This window comes from Abramis brama (assembly GCF_963993115.1).
Source record: "Abramis brama genome assembly, chromosome: 1".
NCBI lineage: Eukaryota > Metazoa > Chordata > Actinopteri > Cypriniformes > Leuciscidae > Abramis > Abramis brama.
Window position 1 is genome coordinate 72,476,863 of NC_139963.1, and position 18,010 is coordinate 72,494,872.

General features: G+C 41.5%; 1 protein-coding gene across 3 annotated transcripts in view; it reads right to left on the reverse strand.

Moving 5' to 3' along the window:
• Window positions 1–20: 20 nt before the first annotated feature.
• Window positions 21–18,010, reverse strand: part of LOC311089213 (uncharacterized protein) — a 44,542-nt gene continuing 26,552 nt past the window's right edge. For 2 of the 3 annotated variants that reach the window (XM_084123733.1, XM_084123732.1), the window contains exon 3: window positions 27–1,759. In XM_084123733.1, the coding sequence (XP_083979859.1) occupies window positions 597–1,759 (1,163 nt within the window). In that variant the 3' untranslated portion in view covers window positions 27–596. Of the gene's footprint in view, window positions 1,760–18,010 lie in introns of all 3 variants that reach the window. The other variant, XM_084123731.1, reaches the window with a different exon arrangement.

Below are 18,010 nucleotides of genomic sequence, written 5' to 3' on the forward strand. Positions count from 1 at the left end.
CTAAAATGAGAATCAATATCAGCGCATGTACATGTACTTTATTAAACAGGTGAGCACATTTACATAAAATGAATCAATGTTATATAGTTCAACAATGATAAAATGTTAGAATATAATCTGTATGTTATTCTAATGTTGATCTAGCTCACTGCTAGTCTCATACAGACAAACTAACACATTAATTTCAACACATTCAAATGCAGTTTAGTGTGATAGTGTAATGTTAGAGCAAGTGAAACAGCATTGCGTTTCCTCACAAGTTTAATTTGTCTAATAAACGGACCTGTGAGTAGTAATTCTGCGTGTAGTTCGGTAGAATGAAATGTCCATATTCCTGTTATATCCGCGGGACTCGCGTCGCGTGTGGAGCTGATAGCTGTCTCTTAGCAATCCCGAACTGCTTCATATCACAGTCATGATAAAAGCATCGATGTATTCACTCATCCATAAACATTATTAGATCGGTCGGCTTGACGTTGACGACAAGATCCATAATTCTTAGCAAGCGTTGCGTCATCAAACTACGCCTTTGTTATTGTAAGAGGTTAGCGACCTCCAACGGCGAAAAAAATTACATACTGTACGTTTAAAAGATATCAATCAGTCAACAAAGTGACCACAATCTCTCTGCTGTGGATCCTCTCATGTGATCTCAGTTGTTCTGATCGACTGAATCTCTTGTCACAGTGTGAACACTTGTAAGGTTTTTCTCCAGTGTGAATTCTCTGGTGCAGTTTTAAACTGTACGCTGTAGTAAAAGTCTTCTCACACTCAAAGCACATGTACTCTCTTACACCAGTGTGAGTTTTCTCATGTGTATGTAAATTAGACAGCCGTGAAAAACTCTTTCCACACACAGAACATGAATGCGGCTTCTCCTTCATATGAACTGTCAGGTGTGACTTCAGGTGTGTTGCACAGAGAAATGTTTTTCCACATTGATCACATGAGAACGGCTTCTCTCCGGTGTGGATCATCATGTGTTTTTTAAGATTACTTTTGCATGAGAATCTCTTTTCACACTGATCACACATGAATGGCTTCTCTCCAGTGTGAATCATCATATGAACATCAAGTTTCTGTTTGATTGTGAAACTCTTCCCGCACTGATCACATGTGTGCGGCTTCTCTCCGGTGTGGATCCTCTCATGTGTTTTCAGATGTGATGACAGACTGAATCTCTTGTCACAGTGTGAACACTTGTAAGGTTTTTCTCCAGTGTGAATCCTCTGGTGATCTTTTAAATTGCTTGCTGTAGTAAAAGTCTTCTCACACTCAAAGCACATGTACTCTCTCACACCAGTGTGAATTTTTTGATGTATATGTAAATTTTGCAGCCGTGAAAAACTCTTTCCACACACAGAACATGAATGCGGCTTCTCCTTCGTATGAACTGTCAGGTGTTTCTTCAGGTATGATGACCCAAGAAATGTTTTGCCGCATTGATCACATGAGAACGGCTTCTCTCCGGTGTGGATCCTCATGTGAACATTAAGGGTTGATGATCGACTGAAACTCTTTCCACACTGATCACATGTGAACGGCTTCTCTCCAGTGTGAACTCTCATGTGAACATCAAGACTATCTTTGCGTGTGAAACTCTTTCCACACTGAGTGCAGGTGAAAGATTTCTTGGCTCTTCTTTTCTTAAAATTATTTTTAGTCTTTGAGCGACTCAAAGGTTTTCCTCCAGGTTTGACATGATGTTCCTCCTTCTCTTCACTCAGTTCTTCACTCTCCTCACTCTCTTCCATCCGGTCTGAAATCAAAGAGAAAATTATTAATTACATTTTTAGTACATCAAAATAATTCAAAGAGAGAAATATAAAGTGTAAAGACATTAAAGTGAGCCCTGATGTAATAGTAGAAAGTAGACAACTGCTATAAAATATTATGATAATTTGATGCATTTTTATAAATAGATTATGGTATATGTCCTTGAAACTTTCCATGAATGAGGAAAATTTATCTTCCAATTATTGTTTTTAAAACATTATAGGCACAAGTTTCTTTAGCAAGAACTATTGAATATATTTGATCAATGACAATTATCTAACATGATATTAACATTAAAATATACAATACTGTCATATTTTGACACCAACTTTGAGATTGATATTTATTTGACTAAAACGAATTATTAATGGCCGGTCACATTAGACTAGCTGTGACTTGCTCTGATTTGTAAGTCCTAGTTGGAGTACTGGTGAGGCCGAAGCCAAGAGACCCAGCATCTTCTGGAATCTCTTGAGGGGAACACGGGCGCCCGCCCTGAAAGACGTCGCCAGGCACCAAATAGAAAGTGTGTGTGCTTCGGTGAGGCGCGCTCTCATGCGTACCGAGTCTATTTCTATACCCAGGAAGGAGATGTTCCGGCTGGGAGATGGTGTGCTTTTGGAGAAATTGATCCTGAGGCCCAGGCATTCTAAGTGGTTGAGGAGCCAGGCTCTGTGAGTTATTAGTAGCTCCTCCGATTGGGCTATGATGAGCCAATCGTCGAGGTAGTTTAACACTCGCACTCCCCACTGTCTCAAGGGGAAGAGGGTGGCGCTAGAGACAGGCCGAATGGTAGTACTGTGTAGTGATGAGCCTGCCCTTCGAATGCAAACCTCAGGAATGGTCTGTGATGGGACGCTATCTGGATGTGAAAATAGACGTCTTTCAGATCCACTGAGAAAAACCAATCTCCCGGGCGAATATGCGCGAGAATTGTTTTGGTTGTCAACTGTGTTGGTCCTCACGCTATCCAGTCGTCGCAGTCCGAAGCCGCAAGGGAAAGGCTGTCATCCTTTTCCTCTTCTTCCTCGTCCGAAGCCCCGAACGACACGAGGTCCGCCGCTCGCAGAGGGGGCGCTGAACAGCCTGTGTAAACAGGACTGGCGAGGGAGACCGCTGGAGAGAGAACGAGGCACGCGGGGACTGGGCCGGCTCAGGCTCCCTTTGTGAACGCCGCTTCTTGCGCGGCTCAAGCAAAGGGGCGAGGAGCGGATTGTCATCGGTGAAGCAGGCGAGTCGAGCTCGCAGAGTGTAAGATCCATCACGTCACATTCGTGAAGGTACGGGCCGCTAGAGACAGGCCGAATGCTAGTACTGTGTACTGATAAGCCTGCCCTTCGATGCAACCCTCAGGAATGGTCTGTGATGGGGCGCTATCTGGATGTGAAAATAGGCGTCTTTCAGATACACTGAGAAAAAACTCCTGGGCCAATATACACGAGAATTTGTTTGGTTGTCAACATCCTGAACGGACGTGTCATAAGCGCTTTGTTCAAGTGTCTGAGATCTAGAATGGGTCTGAGACCTCCATCCTTTTTAGGGACGAGAAAGTAGCGACTGTAAAAGCCTGACTCGTTCTGTGACATAGGATCTGTTTCGACAGCTCTCTTTTTCAACAGTTTTGACACTTTGGTACGGAGAACGTGGGCCACGCCCTCTTCGACCGCTGGCTCGACCTTGGCTCAAAAACGCGGAGGTCTTCGAGCAAACTGGAGCAAATAACCTCGTTTTATTATGGTGAACACCCATTTCGATATTTCGGGGATAGCCTCCCAGGCTTCGGCCCTCATAGCTAGGGGTTGGATGAAAACAGGACCAGGGGCCTCATGTACAAAGACTTGCGTTGAATTCATACTAAAACATTGCGTACGGACAAAGCTGTAAATGTGCGTACGCACAAAAAAAATCCAGATGTATGAATCTCTGCGTACGAAGGATCCCACGCATATTCTCTTTGTACATCACAGTTAACGTAAAATTGAGCGCACATGCACGAGCACAACGCCCCACCCAGTCTCCTCCCTTAATTAAACTCATTTAAATATGGTAATGAGTCCACTTTGGCAAAAGAAAGCAGTAAGAAAATGGTGACAAGAAACGAAACTTTACAGAAAGTGAATTGGAGGTGCTACTATCGGAGGTAGAAACGAAAAAAAAAATGTTTTATTTGGAAGTTTGTCCTCCAGAATTAACAACAAAATGAAAAATAAATATGAGTGGGAGAGTTTGGCTGATGCCGTCAATGCGGTGGGATCTGAAAGTCGCACTGTAGAGTAGACTGAGTACAGTTGAGACACTTTTTGCGTTTTGATTTTTCACACAAAAATAGACACTGAAAAGTTGAGACACCCATTTTTAATGATGTGAAGGTATAACTAGCCATTCATTGTAAATATAAAAAAAATAAAGACAAATAAAGAATTACAATTGGGCAACATTTTTGTTTATTCAACCATTTATATTCATTCATTTTATTTAAATTAGCACTGGTTAAAATGTATAAAGCAGGAACAAGATATGTAAGAATATTTATTAATAATACACAGTTTAAATATCACAAATATCACATTTTATTTTCATTTGTGTCCTATGCTGGCTATTACGGCGTTTAAACTGCTATCATAACTGAACAACTAAACAGTGTGTTTCCTAATAGAACTCTATCGGGGGTACAGTATGTGTCTCAGCTGTCCCCTGCTGGCCACCTCGCACATTTCTCTAGATTTTGCATTTACCTTGCATGACACAATAGCCTACCATGAAATATGCCAGTTTTTAGGGCACAGAATAACGTTTGTGGTGGTGATACCAGTTACGTTTAACAGTCACATAAGGATAATAAGCTATTCATTGTGGAGAGTGCATGGTGAAATGAACGTTATATCTTAGAAAAAAAAAAATCCCCGATATCTTCGGATCGGAGATGTGTCCGTTGTTCAAATTTCCCACGATCAAAGAGGACACTAATACGCAAGTGCACAGCAAAAATCACAACTTGTGCTTGCTGCGAACGCATGTTATTTAAGGTGTCTCAACTGTACATGTCTCAACTGTACACACCCAAAATTACCTTAAAAAGAAATGGTCTGATAAAGGTGGACATTAAACCAAAGCTGTCATTGCCATAGACTAAGGGTTATATCAGTTTGCATATCTTAATTGCATAATTTATAGAAGAATATTCCCATAAGGCTCGTGTGACAATATATGACAATTATTTTATAAATAGCAAATTAATAGTAACGGTTGGTGGTGCGATAGACTTGTAGAACAATTCGTTGTGTAATGTTTGCAACTTCACTTCATTGCCTGTAAGAGTCGCCAACGGACAAAAACAATGAGAAATGTACGTACGCCAGACATGAAATTGGCGTGGAGGAGCGCAAATTCTCGCGTTAATTTCACTGTTAGTACATCCGACCGTGAGCGTGAAAGCTGGCGTACGCAAAGTTTTTGTGCGTACGCAAGATTGATACATGAGGCCCCAGGTGGCTGTGAGATAGGAGCCCGGCTGTCCGGCTGTCTACTGCTTCCCTTCCCTTGCGAGCAGCACTCATGCACAGGGGTGCGCGCCTCTATAGCGTCTATAGTGTGGGCTTGGGTGGAAACTAGCCCCACAGGAACAGTTTTCACATGTAGCGGTGCGTTCATAGCAGCGGGCACACAGTCTATATTTATTACCTTTTTATCCCTGATAGGGGAAAAAGATGACACCGTGTTGGAAGTGTTTATGTGTAGGGGTGCGCACATCATAATGGGCACCTGAACTACATTGGCAGCGTGAGCTGGCTAGAGACTGTATGCACATGTGTGGAGGTGAAGACATTGTGGTGGGCACACCTTCTATGGCGAATTGGTTACTGTGGGGACAGTGCTTCTGTGTAGGCGTGCAAACTTTATAGCAGGCACATGACCTACATATGACACATATGTAGAGAAAAGAGCTCTTTTCTTGCTTTGTGTCACCGTGAAAACGGCGTTTGTTTGCAGGCAAGCGTGCATCACGGCAGACTCATTTGCTGCGGAATTTACATTTCCAGCCACCTGAACAGAGGGAACTGGGGAATGTCAGAAGTATTTGAGAGAGATCGGTCCGACCTCGGCGGGACTCGAACTCTCTCTTTTTCTCCCTGTGGCTTGGACGGCTTACAAGGCTCGGGGTCCAACGCAATCCTGGGTGTGGGGCCCCGCCTCTCAGGGAACAGAACGCGCCTAGCAGAGCGGGAGCGGCGATGGACTTCATCCGCTGGGCGGGGGCTGAGTGACCGGCGGCGCTGACACAATAGCCTGGAGGAGGCTTCCTACTGGTCTGAGGGCTCAAAGACGAGCTGGAACATTTCGGAAGGAAGTGGCACATCGCCTGTGATGCTTTCTGCGCCTCCTTGTAGCGCTCGGAGAAGCTCTTAACGACCGGAAGGGGAGATGGGGGAGTCCAGGAAAGCCGCCGTATCTGCCTCCTTCATATCCGTCAAGTTCAACCACAGGTTGAACTTGACGGATATGAAGGAGGCAGATACGGCGGCTCCTACACGGCAGATATAGCGTGTCTTCACCAAACAATGTCTTCACCTCCACACATGTGCATACAGTCTCTAGCCAGCTCACGCTGCCAATGTAGTTCAGGTGCCCATTATGATGTGCGCACCCCTACACATAAACACTTCCAACACGGTGTCATCTTTTTCCCCTATCAGGGATAAAAAGGTAATAAATGTAGACTGTGTGCCCGCTGCTATGAACGCACCGCTACATGTGAAAACTGTTCCTTTCCTCCTCCCGATGGCCTGGGCTGTAGACTTCGTAGCCCGCAGGGCCAGGTCAGTGGCGCTACGCAGGTCCTTGAAAGCCTCAGATTCAATGGTAAATGGACTGTTGGACTATTTATATAGCACATTCACAGACCTATGGCCACCAAAGCACTTTACATAGCCTCACATTGACCCATTCACACACTCATTCATACACCGACAGCGGTGTCAGCCATGCAAGGCACCATCTTCCACCTGCTTCCAGCTCGCCGGAAGCAGCTGGGGTTAGGTGTCTTGCTCATGGACACCTCGACACTTGGTCAGGTGGAACCAGGGATTGAACCACCAACCTTTCGGTTTGTAGACAACTTACATGAGCCACTGAGCCACTGCCGCCCCAATGATATGATGCAGCGCCTGAAAATAGGTCTAATAGGAACCAGGGATGGGATGCAATTTCGGTCCTGGAGGGCCACTGTCCTATAGAGTTTAGCTCCAACCCTGAAAAAAAAATCAACTTCCTGTAATTTACTAGTAATCCTGAGGACCTTGATTAGCTTGTTCAGGTGTGTTTGATTAGGGTTGAAGCTAAAATCTGTAGGACAGTGGCCCTCCAGGACCAAAGTTGCCCATCCCTGGGTTAAACAAACTTAGTCCCGGTCACGTTGGAAGTTACCGAGCTGGGGACTATTTTCAGGTGCTGCGTCATATCATTACGCCTGCTGGACCCATGGTATGGCAGCAAAGTTTCTTGATTATTACGCAGGAATGAGAGTATAGTTCCTAGCCATATCAGCCTAGAAAATCTCAACTTTATATTTTCTGTCGGTCTTAGTACACGATCTAACTACAGAAGAGTCAAGTTTTAAATAGGAAAAATATCGAAACTCTGTGGTAATTTTTTTGAGAGAGATGCTAATGGTCTTGTCCGATTCAATGATCTATGCTAAGCTACGTTAAAAGTGGTACCGCCAGACCCGGAGATCGGCTGAATGGATTCGAAAACGGTAATACAAAAACTGTTTAACTCTGGGGGAGTTGTAAAATGAGCCTATTTCCAAAAAAAGTGGAGTATCCCTTTAAACCATTTCTCGGTAAAAATGAAGGAGGATATGCCTCCTTCATGGTGGATGGGTCGCCTCATAGACTTTATCTTTAGCGCCGTCAACATTGGAGAGGACTGAAGAGAAAGAAGGCTTGATGCGAGCCGACGTCTGCGGCGCCTTCCACGACGGGGAAGAAGGGGGCGGGTCTCTGCTTAGGGGTCTGTCGGCGCCCTTGCAGGAACCATTCGTCGAGCCTGCAACGTGAGGGTTGCTCAGGTCGAGACGAGTCAAGCCCGAGGTCTGCCACGGCCTTGGTGAGCACGCAGAGAAGTTCCGCGTCAATGTTGGTCCTCACGCTGTCTTGTGTGGACAGAGGGGGGGCGGAAACAGACCCCGCCCAGTCGTCGCAGTCTGAAGCCACGAGGGAAAGGCTGTCATCCTTTTCCTCTTCTTCCTCATCCGAAGCCCTGAACGACACGAGGTCCAACGCTCGCAGAGAGGGGCGCTGGACGGCCTGTGTAAACAGGACTGGCGAGGGAGACCGCTGGAGAGAGACCGAGGCACGCTAGGACTGGGCCGGCTCAGGCTCCCTTTGTGAACGCCGCTTCTTGCACGGCTCAAGCAAAGGGGCGGGGAGGAGGTTGTCGTCGGTGAAGCAGGCGAGTCGAACCCGCAGAGTGGTAAGATCCATCACGTCACATTCTGGTCAGCCGCCCTTAGCGAGTGCAGCTTCGGCGTGATCGCGGCCCAGGCATGAAGCGCACAGAATGGGGTGGTCTCCACCGACGAGTTGGCCTCTACACGAGGCGCGGGTGGTGGGAGGCATTTGAAACAACGGAAAAATACCATTTTCAGGGTTCCCACTCTAAACCAAATGTCAAATTCCCTGACTTTTCCCTGACTTTCACTGACTAAAAAGATTAATTTCCATGACCTATAATGAACGGAGCACCGAGCTGTTTTGTTTTGTAGGAAAGCCTTACTTTAAAGTGAACTTCGTTTTGTATAAATTGTATCTTAATTATAATATGTTTTTCATCAACCAATTGCCTGCATTTAATAAATGAGAAGCAAATGTACAGCAGACAATCAAATCAAAGTCCGTATTATTATTTTTGCAAAGGTCCCCTCAGGGGCTCCGTAGATCGGTATAGAAAAATTACATTTTGATAAATGGAAACTAAAATTGAAAGCAACAAACTAAATTCCCTGATATTCCATGAGTTGGACAAAAAATATATAAAATTCCCTGACTTTCAATGTCTGGAATAGACCTTTTAAAATTCCATGACATTCCAGAAATTCCATGACCCATGGGAACCCTGTATTTTAGAGTGTGAACGCAGCGGCGAACACACAGGATTTGCAATTAAAGGATATGGCGCGCCAGATGGCACAGGGAAACAGCGTGCTGAAGGTGGCGAATGAAGCCGGCATCCTCAGGAGCTTATCCTGCTGAAAGGCGTTTCGACGGCAGCGAGTGCTTCTATTCTGGAGGTCAGCGAAGTGGAGAAGTCCCTGAAGGAGTAAAAATCTGGAGCACCTAGGCGAGGCCCGGCAATATATAGCCTCTGACCACGCCCATACTGGCGGGCTCTGAAACGCCAGGGCGCCAGGCGTCCTGATTGGTTCTCGCGTCAAAGCTGCCTCGCCATAGGTTTGTGCAGTTGCCGTTTTGCCGTTTGCCAGTGCAGTTTGTGCATATTTTCTGCCTTTTCGGCAGCCGCAACTGGAAGTCATTAAAACACGGCAAAAAAGACGGGAGTGGAGAGAGATGTTTCTTCAGGCTCCGCAGCCCGGCCAAGCACCAAGAAAAGCTCCAAAAATATGTCACCCAACAGCATCATATTATGAGTTAAAACGGGAACGAAAATTTGTTACCAAATGGAAAGATGAATTCGACTGGGTTATTTATGAAGACGGAGAGATGTTCTGTGGCGTCTGTCGGCGGCAACCCAACCTGGCTGACAAGTAAGTGACGTTAGCTTAGGGCTGCACGATAATGGCTAAAATGATAATCACGATTATTTTGCTCAAAATTATAATCGCGATAATTATTCACGATTATTCTCATTTGAGAATCTACATAGAAAGAGAAGAGTCAGTTAACGGTTTTGCACAAGTATTTGCGCAAAATCCAAGCAGATTTGGTTTACACGAATTTTCCCAGCAAAGTGAGTAAACATAATAACATGCCAAATTGGCCAGTGATTTGACAGAGATACCCGCCAAAGTTCATTTTTAGCCGCATTTGGCGGGTGTTAATTTCAAACCATCAGACTTCATTTAACCAACTGCTACAACTTCCTCAGACAGCAAGTCAATACAAATGGCATGATTTAACGTTAAAGCATTTTGTGATACGTCTTCAAATTTGTGATGCGTCTTCTAAGCGACACATTTCGGTTGAAAATGAGACAAAGTAAAGATCCAGATCGCTCAGCAAATTCGTACTGCAGAGAAAAATAGTCTAACGTTAACTTACTTGCTGATACACACTGAAAACGGGCAGTGGCTGTCGTTTTCAACTGATTCACGACACATCTTGAAAACTGGTAAAAACTTAAACTTCAAAAAATAGAACAGTGAAACTCATTTAGAAACAGATTTAGTCACACAAACAGCACAAGTGGCTTGTGAAGAAACAGACTGGCTGTATAACAATTTCAAGCAAAAAGAATATCGCTGTGGAGATCAGTGCTTTTCCCGCAGTGTAGAGCGCGCGCGCTGGGTTGCCAGATTGCACCGACTAAGTAAAACACGGAGGGCATAAAATGTAAGAGAAAAGCTCTGTTTGGATAATTCGGGAGATTTAAGCTATTCAGATCTGGCAACCACAAACATCAGTGCTAGTGGGGACTTGTTTACAATGCAAGATAATGCAAATGTCTAATAAAAAAGCGTTTTCAGGATAAAAAACGAGCGGGCAAATATCGCAACGATTTTTAAAAATTAATCGAGAGAGGCAGATATCGTTATCGCGATTAAAATACGATTAATCGTGCAGCCCTAGCTAGTTAGCGTCGGCAGCCGTGTATTGTAAACAAGCATTAACAGCATTTGTATTGGTTAAATGTACATAGTTAAATATTATGTTCAGATGTAAAGTAGCTACACGTTTTAAATGATCCCTTGGTAAATCAGCCTCTGCTGGATAGAAAGTGGCAAAATCCATTGTTATGTCCATTGTTACAGTAAGTCTAGCTGTAGTTTGCAAATACTGAGGCTACCTACCGAATTTGAGTTAGCCAATGTCGCTAGCAATGCAAGCTAACACCGTGTCCTAACTACACGCGACGCGGCATGCGATAAAAGGTATCTTTTCCATGTTAATCAGAGTTTTTGTCCTAACCAGGCGCGACACGCGACGTTTCTAATTTTAGAAAACGGTTTCTATTTTTCTGCGACGTCGCGCTGGAACATCAAACACAAAGTGTGGCAATGATAATCTCAGGTACTGTTTATGTGATTTATTTAATTTTAAAAGCGTGAAATGTGACTTTGAATATCATTTAGTGCTCCAGCTTTGTAGCTGAAAAAGCAACAATGGATAATTCACCTCAGATCTTGAAATTAAACAAATGGAAACATGAACGTTCAAACTGTGAACAAACAAGTGTATTCTTTGACAAAGGTTGTTTTAGTAACTCAGTAGCCTATGTATTTTTTAAATGGTATAATATTTGTGAATTAGATTATGTAGCTACTTATCCATTTTCTTGCGAGTGCCGTCAAGATTATTTTATCGCGTCGCGTGTAGTTAGGACACAGTGTAACGTTAGTTTGTTATTAGCTGTATATAAAATTTCACTGGGTCTTGCAGTTTGGAAATTACTGAAATTATTATGAAATTATTCATAATAATTAATTTTTTACTGAAATTATTATGAAAGGTTATGTTCTACTAGCCATTTGCCTACTTTAGCAAGTCACAGTATTTCCAAGCCCTGATAAATGTACGTACTGTAACTGAGATGACGGTAGGGGTGTAACGGTACGCAAAAAATCACGGTTCTGTACGTACCTCGGTTTTAAAGTCACGGTTCGGTTCATTTTCGGTACAGTAAGGGAAAGAAATGCAAACATTAAACTGCAGGTTTTTTATTACTATAATTTTTTTTTTTAACAATTTATATTAATATATAAAATAAAAAAAGAATAAGAAATAAAATACTGCTGCAAAGTTCTCCACTAAATAAAATACTCTCAGTCTCAAACCAATATCACATAATAAAATATAATGAAAAATATAAATAAATAACTATGATTACAGTGCAGCATTACCAATCCCAGCTTGTAGGCCTGCTCATATTTAAAACATATATACATATATAACTTTTCCAAAGTTTAAAGGGTGGCTCTTCAAGCTCCGGCTTGTCCATACTGTCTATGGGCTTGTCTGCATTGGCCATGACGCTAGCTAGCGAGAGGCTGGGCTAAAGTGTGCCGTGTATGTTGTTGTACAGCGCGGTGTGTGATTTTTTTATTTATTTTTTTTTTCGCCCTGTAGTCGATTTCATTGGTTTAGGTTACAGTGACGACGGGTAAAACTTTAGAATCAGCTGCAGGGCGGGATTTGCGCTGAACGCGGAGACTTCCGTCACTTAATATGTTCGTGTGGAAACACGAAAATGTACCTATGTTCCGCACACAAAATATTGCATTCGGTCATTCGGTACACACGTGCACCGAACTGAAAGCCCTGTACCGAAACGGTCCGGTACGAATACACGTACCGTTACACCCCTAGATGACGCAGTAAATAATTCCTCTTTTAAGTAATGAAGCCCCTGTTCAAGTGTTGAGCATTAAATTAACTGCACGGTCTGAATGTTACCAAGGGATCTTGGGACGAAGCTGCAAAACAGTACATAACAGAAAGTGTTTAATACTGCAGAAATTGTGTAAATGTTTAACAAGCAAGCATGGCAAGCATGGAAAGGAACCCCAAACAAACCATCACCAACTGTCGTTGGAAGAGCGAAACAAGTCACTGGGTATCTCAAGAACCTGCACCATTTAATCTACACTTCATGTGTGACACACTGGATCATCTAGCTCTTTTGAGCAAAGAGTTCCAGAAAGACAACAACACGGTATGTCAAGTGGTTGAAAGCCTGGAGACATGTTACTGGAACCTGACAGCACTCAAGACAGAAATGGGTCCACAGATGGCCAAAGTCTACGAGGCAGTGAAGACTAATGGAGAACACAGAGGAGTGCAGTTCCACGTTCGACATACAGTTCCAAGCTTGGAAGCGGAACGAGCTGCAGTGATTGGTAAGGAGAAATGTAGTGTTAGTTACATTATAGATTGGTGCTGTGTAATTTAATGTATTGGCAATAACGTAACTCAAATGATTATGTTTTGATCCAAACAGATGCCATCATCTTTCACTTAGAGGAGAAGCTGAGGGACCTACAAAGGGGAAGTCCAGTCAGTAAATTTAAGGCCTTTGATCCCTCTTGCTGGCCCAAATGGGATAGGTCAGATTCAGGGAGAGTGGTCAGGAAGACCGACTAGTCACTTCAGTGTCCTCCTGTGTAGGGAGGGCATAAGCACAGAAGATGTCATGTCCAACTTTCAAGACTACAAGGTCTTTGCCCAGGGGAGAACAGCTGTTCCAATGAGGGACACATTCTTAAATATTCTGAAGTCAGGTGTGTGTACTACTGTAAGAATTTGACACAAAAACTGTAGGGGTTCCTTCTCAATAGCCTTTTCTATATCTAACACCTCCTGGTGGCAGGGTAGTGTCAACAGTTAAGGTATGCTTAAACAGTATAAGGGCTCTGACATAGTCGACGCGAGCAACGCGAGCAAGCAACGCAAGAGACGCGAGCAACGCGCTCCCTTTCATAGTCAAAACAGTGGACGCAAGCAGACGCAAGCGTCACTTCCGATGAGTGAAATGCAATACACCGCTCACGCAACAGGGGGTAGTAGAGTCATAGTAGTAGCTCTGAACGCCCGTCTATTTCGCTTCAAACGCTCGCTTTCGCTTTGGACGCGTGAATGGATTCAAACGAACAGCGATACACGCGAATTTGACGCTCTATTCGCGTTTGGTGTGAACACAGCATAATAACAGGCTGCGATGTCAAGATTGCAATGCTGGAAATGTGTGTGACGTGTCAGAGAGAGAGAGAGAGAGAGGCACGGGCGCGATCGAACAGTAGAAACATAAAAACATACTCCCTCATTTTTTTCATACAGGACATCATTAAAACTGCAAAGTGTTTAACGTTAGCCTACTTATATTTATGTAAAACATACATAACAATGCGTAGTATTGCGTGCATCGGCGCGTCGCGTATCAAAAACTAGGACGACACATTTGGCTACGCATCGACGCATAATGGCGGCTGAAGCGTAGCGATGCGTAGCATTGTGGACGCGTATGCGTACCAATGCGTTGACTATGTAAGAGCCCTAAGTAAGACAAGGAAAACGTAGTGCCATTCAGTACGGTTGCTGTCATCAGAATGAAAGACCGATAAAATATAACCTTATATTTTCAGATGAGAGATGTGAACGCTTCAGGAGTTTGGTGACACTCCTGAAAATTTACTTGGTCCTGCCAGTCAGCACAGCTGTGTGTGAGAGAGGGTTCTCAGCCATGAAACGGATCAAGTTTGACTGGAGGACTCAGCTCAGTCCAGCTTCATAGGCTGCTATTTCTGTCAGTAGAGGGCCCAAAGTTGCAAGACTTTGATGCTGGATTGGTGGTGGACCTGCAGCCAAAGGCAGCGGCGCCCAGGATTTAACCCCTGGAAACAAGGCGTCAGTTCGAAGATACAGAGGATGAATAGTGTTCCAGTTATATGACTTGCATAGAGCCTGCATAAGGGTTCCCACTCTAAACCAAATGTCAAATTCCCAGATTTTTCCCTAACTTTCACTGACTAAAAAGATGAATTTCCATGACCTATAATGAACGGCAAAACAGGCTGCTGTTTTGCGGAGCACCAAGCTGTTTTGTTTTGTAGAAAACCCTTCTTTAAAGTGAAAAATTGTATCTTAATTTTAATTAAAATGATCATACATTTTATCAACCAATTGCCTGTATTTAATAAATGAGAAGCAAATATATAGCAGACAATATAATCATGGAGGCGCCGGCACGGTCACTTGCATTGCACGTGAACTGGAGCGCATCACATCATAAATTAACCGAAACTCTGTGTATGCCTCACATACATGAGAAATACATCTGAAGAAATGTCTTTAAACGAAACAATTCAAAACGAAAAGAAATAAGCTACTCTCTGATTATGTAATCCATGATGTGGGACCTGATATTCATTTATGTGATATTCATGCTTTTTTTCTTACAGTAAAGCACAGTCCACAAACAACCTCCCTATAATAAGACAAATATCTCTGGAGGCTCCAAACACACTCTCATCTCGTCCCTTTTCCCACATTTGTAGTAATGACACTATTATTATTATATATATAACCAAACCGGACATTTTAACACTTGCGCACGTGAAAGTCCGTATTATTATTTTTTTGCAAAGGTCCCCTCAGGGGCTCCGTAGAAAGATGTGTGAAACAGTGCGATCAAAAAATTGGTATAGAAAAATTACATTTTGATAAATGGAAACTAAAATTTGAAGCAACAAACTAAATTCCCTGATATTCCATGACTTGGACAAAAAATATATAAAATTCCCTGACTTTCAATGTCTGGAATAGACCTTTTAAAATTCCATGACATTCCAGAAATTCCATGACCCGTGGGAACCCTGGGTCAGATAGTTTTATTTTTTACACCAAGAGTCACCAAGAGTCACCACTACCTCTGGTGATACACTACTTTGTATTATGGAGTCTGGAGATCCTTTTACTGTTCCTTTCTACTTCTACAAATTCCTTTCTACTGTTTCAACTGAATTGTATTAATATTGATAGTGTTTGGATGCTTTTAATTGTTTTTTTCGAATTCTGCATTAGCAAAACAAAAAAATAAATGATATTATAAATCTTTACCCGGACAAGTGACTTTTGTGCATGGACAAGTGAAACATAAATTTACTTGTCCGAAGGACAAGTGCCTCAAAAAGTTAAAGTCAAGTCCTGTGAATAATTCAGCATTTTGAACGAATTGGCCGAGTCAAAGATTCAATGACCCATTCATAAACATCTGTATCATTCTTGAAAGAATCAGTTGTTTGAACGAATCGTTTGAATGAATGACTCAATGACTCGCTCATTAAGACGGTCTCCTGCCGCCTCCTACTGGCGGTTTACTTTCATGTTTAAAAGTAGCATTCTTTATAACATTTCTTATTTGGGTAGTTGACAAATGGCCAAGAAAAAGTACTTTTTTTGTAAAACATAACTTTTTAAGAAAATATACATATATTCATGGAGTATGAAAACTGCAGTTTCAGAAAATAGTAGTGGTCACTCATTTTGTCAATGACTTCACATATTTTTTTCACGTTTTCACTCAACAGTACTGTAAATGTGTCCTATGGTGTGACATTTAAAAAGTACTAAGAAATTATATTAAATAACATAAAAAAAATACTTGAGACAGAATTGTTCACATTATTAAAACATTATTTTCTTAAAGTGATATTTATTTTACATGAAAGTACTAATTAGAATCATTTTCAACATGGATAGATGAACCTGATAAACTTTTCCCTACAAATGTCAATAAAACTTTTTCGCCAACCTTACAAAACTGTTTGAAATTGTACCTATTTAAGAGGAGATATTATTGTAACTCCCCTAATGTCAAACTTGACTCTTTTTTTAAAGATATTTTAAAATAAGTATATTTTTCTGTTGTTTTATGTTTGTCACACCATAGGACAAAACGTCACACTAAAGGACAAAGATAAAAAGTGGATAAAAGTGCATAAAAAAGAATCAGAATATACAGTGTTTATTGTAACAATAATAAAGGAGGACATTTTTTTTTTTTTTGTTGTTGAAACTTTATATATTTGTTTTAAAAGCTTCTTAAGGAGGTCTTGTCCTATGGTGTGACATCTGTGTCCTATGGTGTGACAGGCCAAAGTGTCACACCAAAGGACATTTCCTGTGACATTTTCTGTCACACCAAAGGACATTTGAGCTTTTGTGGCAGTTAATAACCATGCTAATACTAGCTGAACTGTTATTAGCAATTGGCATGATACATTTGCATAATATTACATAGTCCTGCTGTCAAAAATACAAATTTTAATTAAAAATTCAATTTAGGAGTGTCACACTAAAGGACAAAAAAACTTAACAACTTCAGTGGTCTGAAAACATAGTTAAATATTTGAACAATTCTGAGAGAAATACTTGCCATGTGCACTGCTCATGGGCTTCATAGGGGTCTTCAGTCACATGACCTTGAATGGGGTCTTTCAACTAAATTTAGTTGTCCATGATATTGCCCAACTTAATATCAGATTATTGCATAACACCAAAGGACATTTTTTTCTGTGACAAACTTTATAAAATTCCTACACTTTTAGAAATGTATGTATAGGAAAAGTGATGGCCATATATTGAAATAGACACTTGCACAATTATGCCAGGAGTGTTCATTAGGATGTTTTTATTTTCTTCATTTATAAAAGTTAATATTTATGAAATAATGTTGTCTACCATCACACCATAGGACGATTTTGAGATTTGGCTCAAAGTTGTACAAAAATAAAAAATAACTCGGGTATTTAAACAACAAATTCATGTAAAACAAGAAAATGTTTAACCATTTACAGTATTCTAAATGATGAAAATGTGAAATAAATTATTTTTTATCTTCTGTGACGGTGAAAAAGCCACGTCACGTCAACTACCCATTTGTATATTAAAAAATATTTAAATATATAGTATATTATTATAGTATCTTATTAGGCTATTCTAATTTAATCTATTGATCAAATTTTAAAACTTAGAACTAAAGATGAAGCATACCGTTAATAAGATTTGGGGGGGGGGGGTGCCCTTTAAAGGTGCAGATGAGACAATATGCTTATTAAAAAATATATCAGAGCTGATTGAACACAGATGTATGGAAGAGGATTAGGGCCAGGCAATAATAAAAAAAATAAAACCATCTCAAGATTAATGTCATTATAATGCGAGTTTAAACTCGTTAAATTTCAAGAGAAAAAGTCGAAATACAATCTTGAGAATAAACTCATTACATTTCGAGAATAAAGTCGTTGTGTTTCGAGAAAAAAAGTCGAAATGAAAATGTAGAATAACATGTAGCCCAAATGTTCTCGAAATTTAACGAGTTTTTTCTCGAAACACAACGACTTTATTCTCGAAATTTAATGAGTTTATTCTCAAGATTGTATTTCGAGTTTTTTTTCTTGAAATTGAACGAGTTTAATCTCATTATAATGACTTTAATCTCGAGATGGTTTTATTTTTTTATTATTGCCTGGCCCTAATCCTCTTCCATACAGATGAGAATA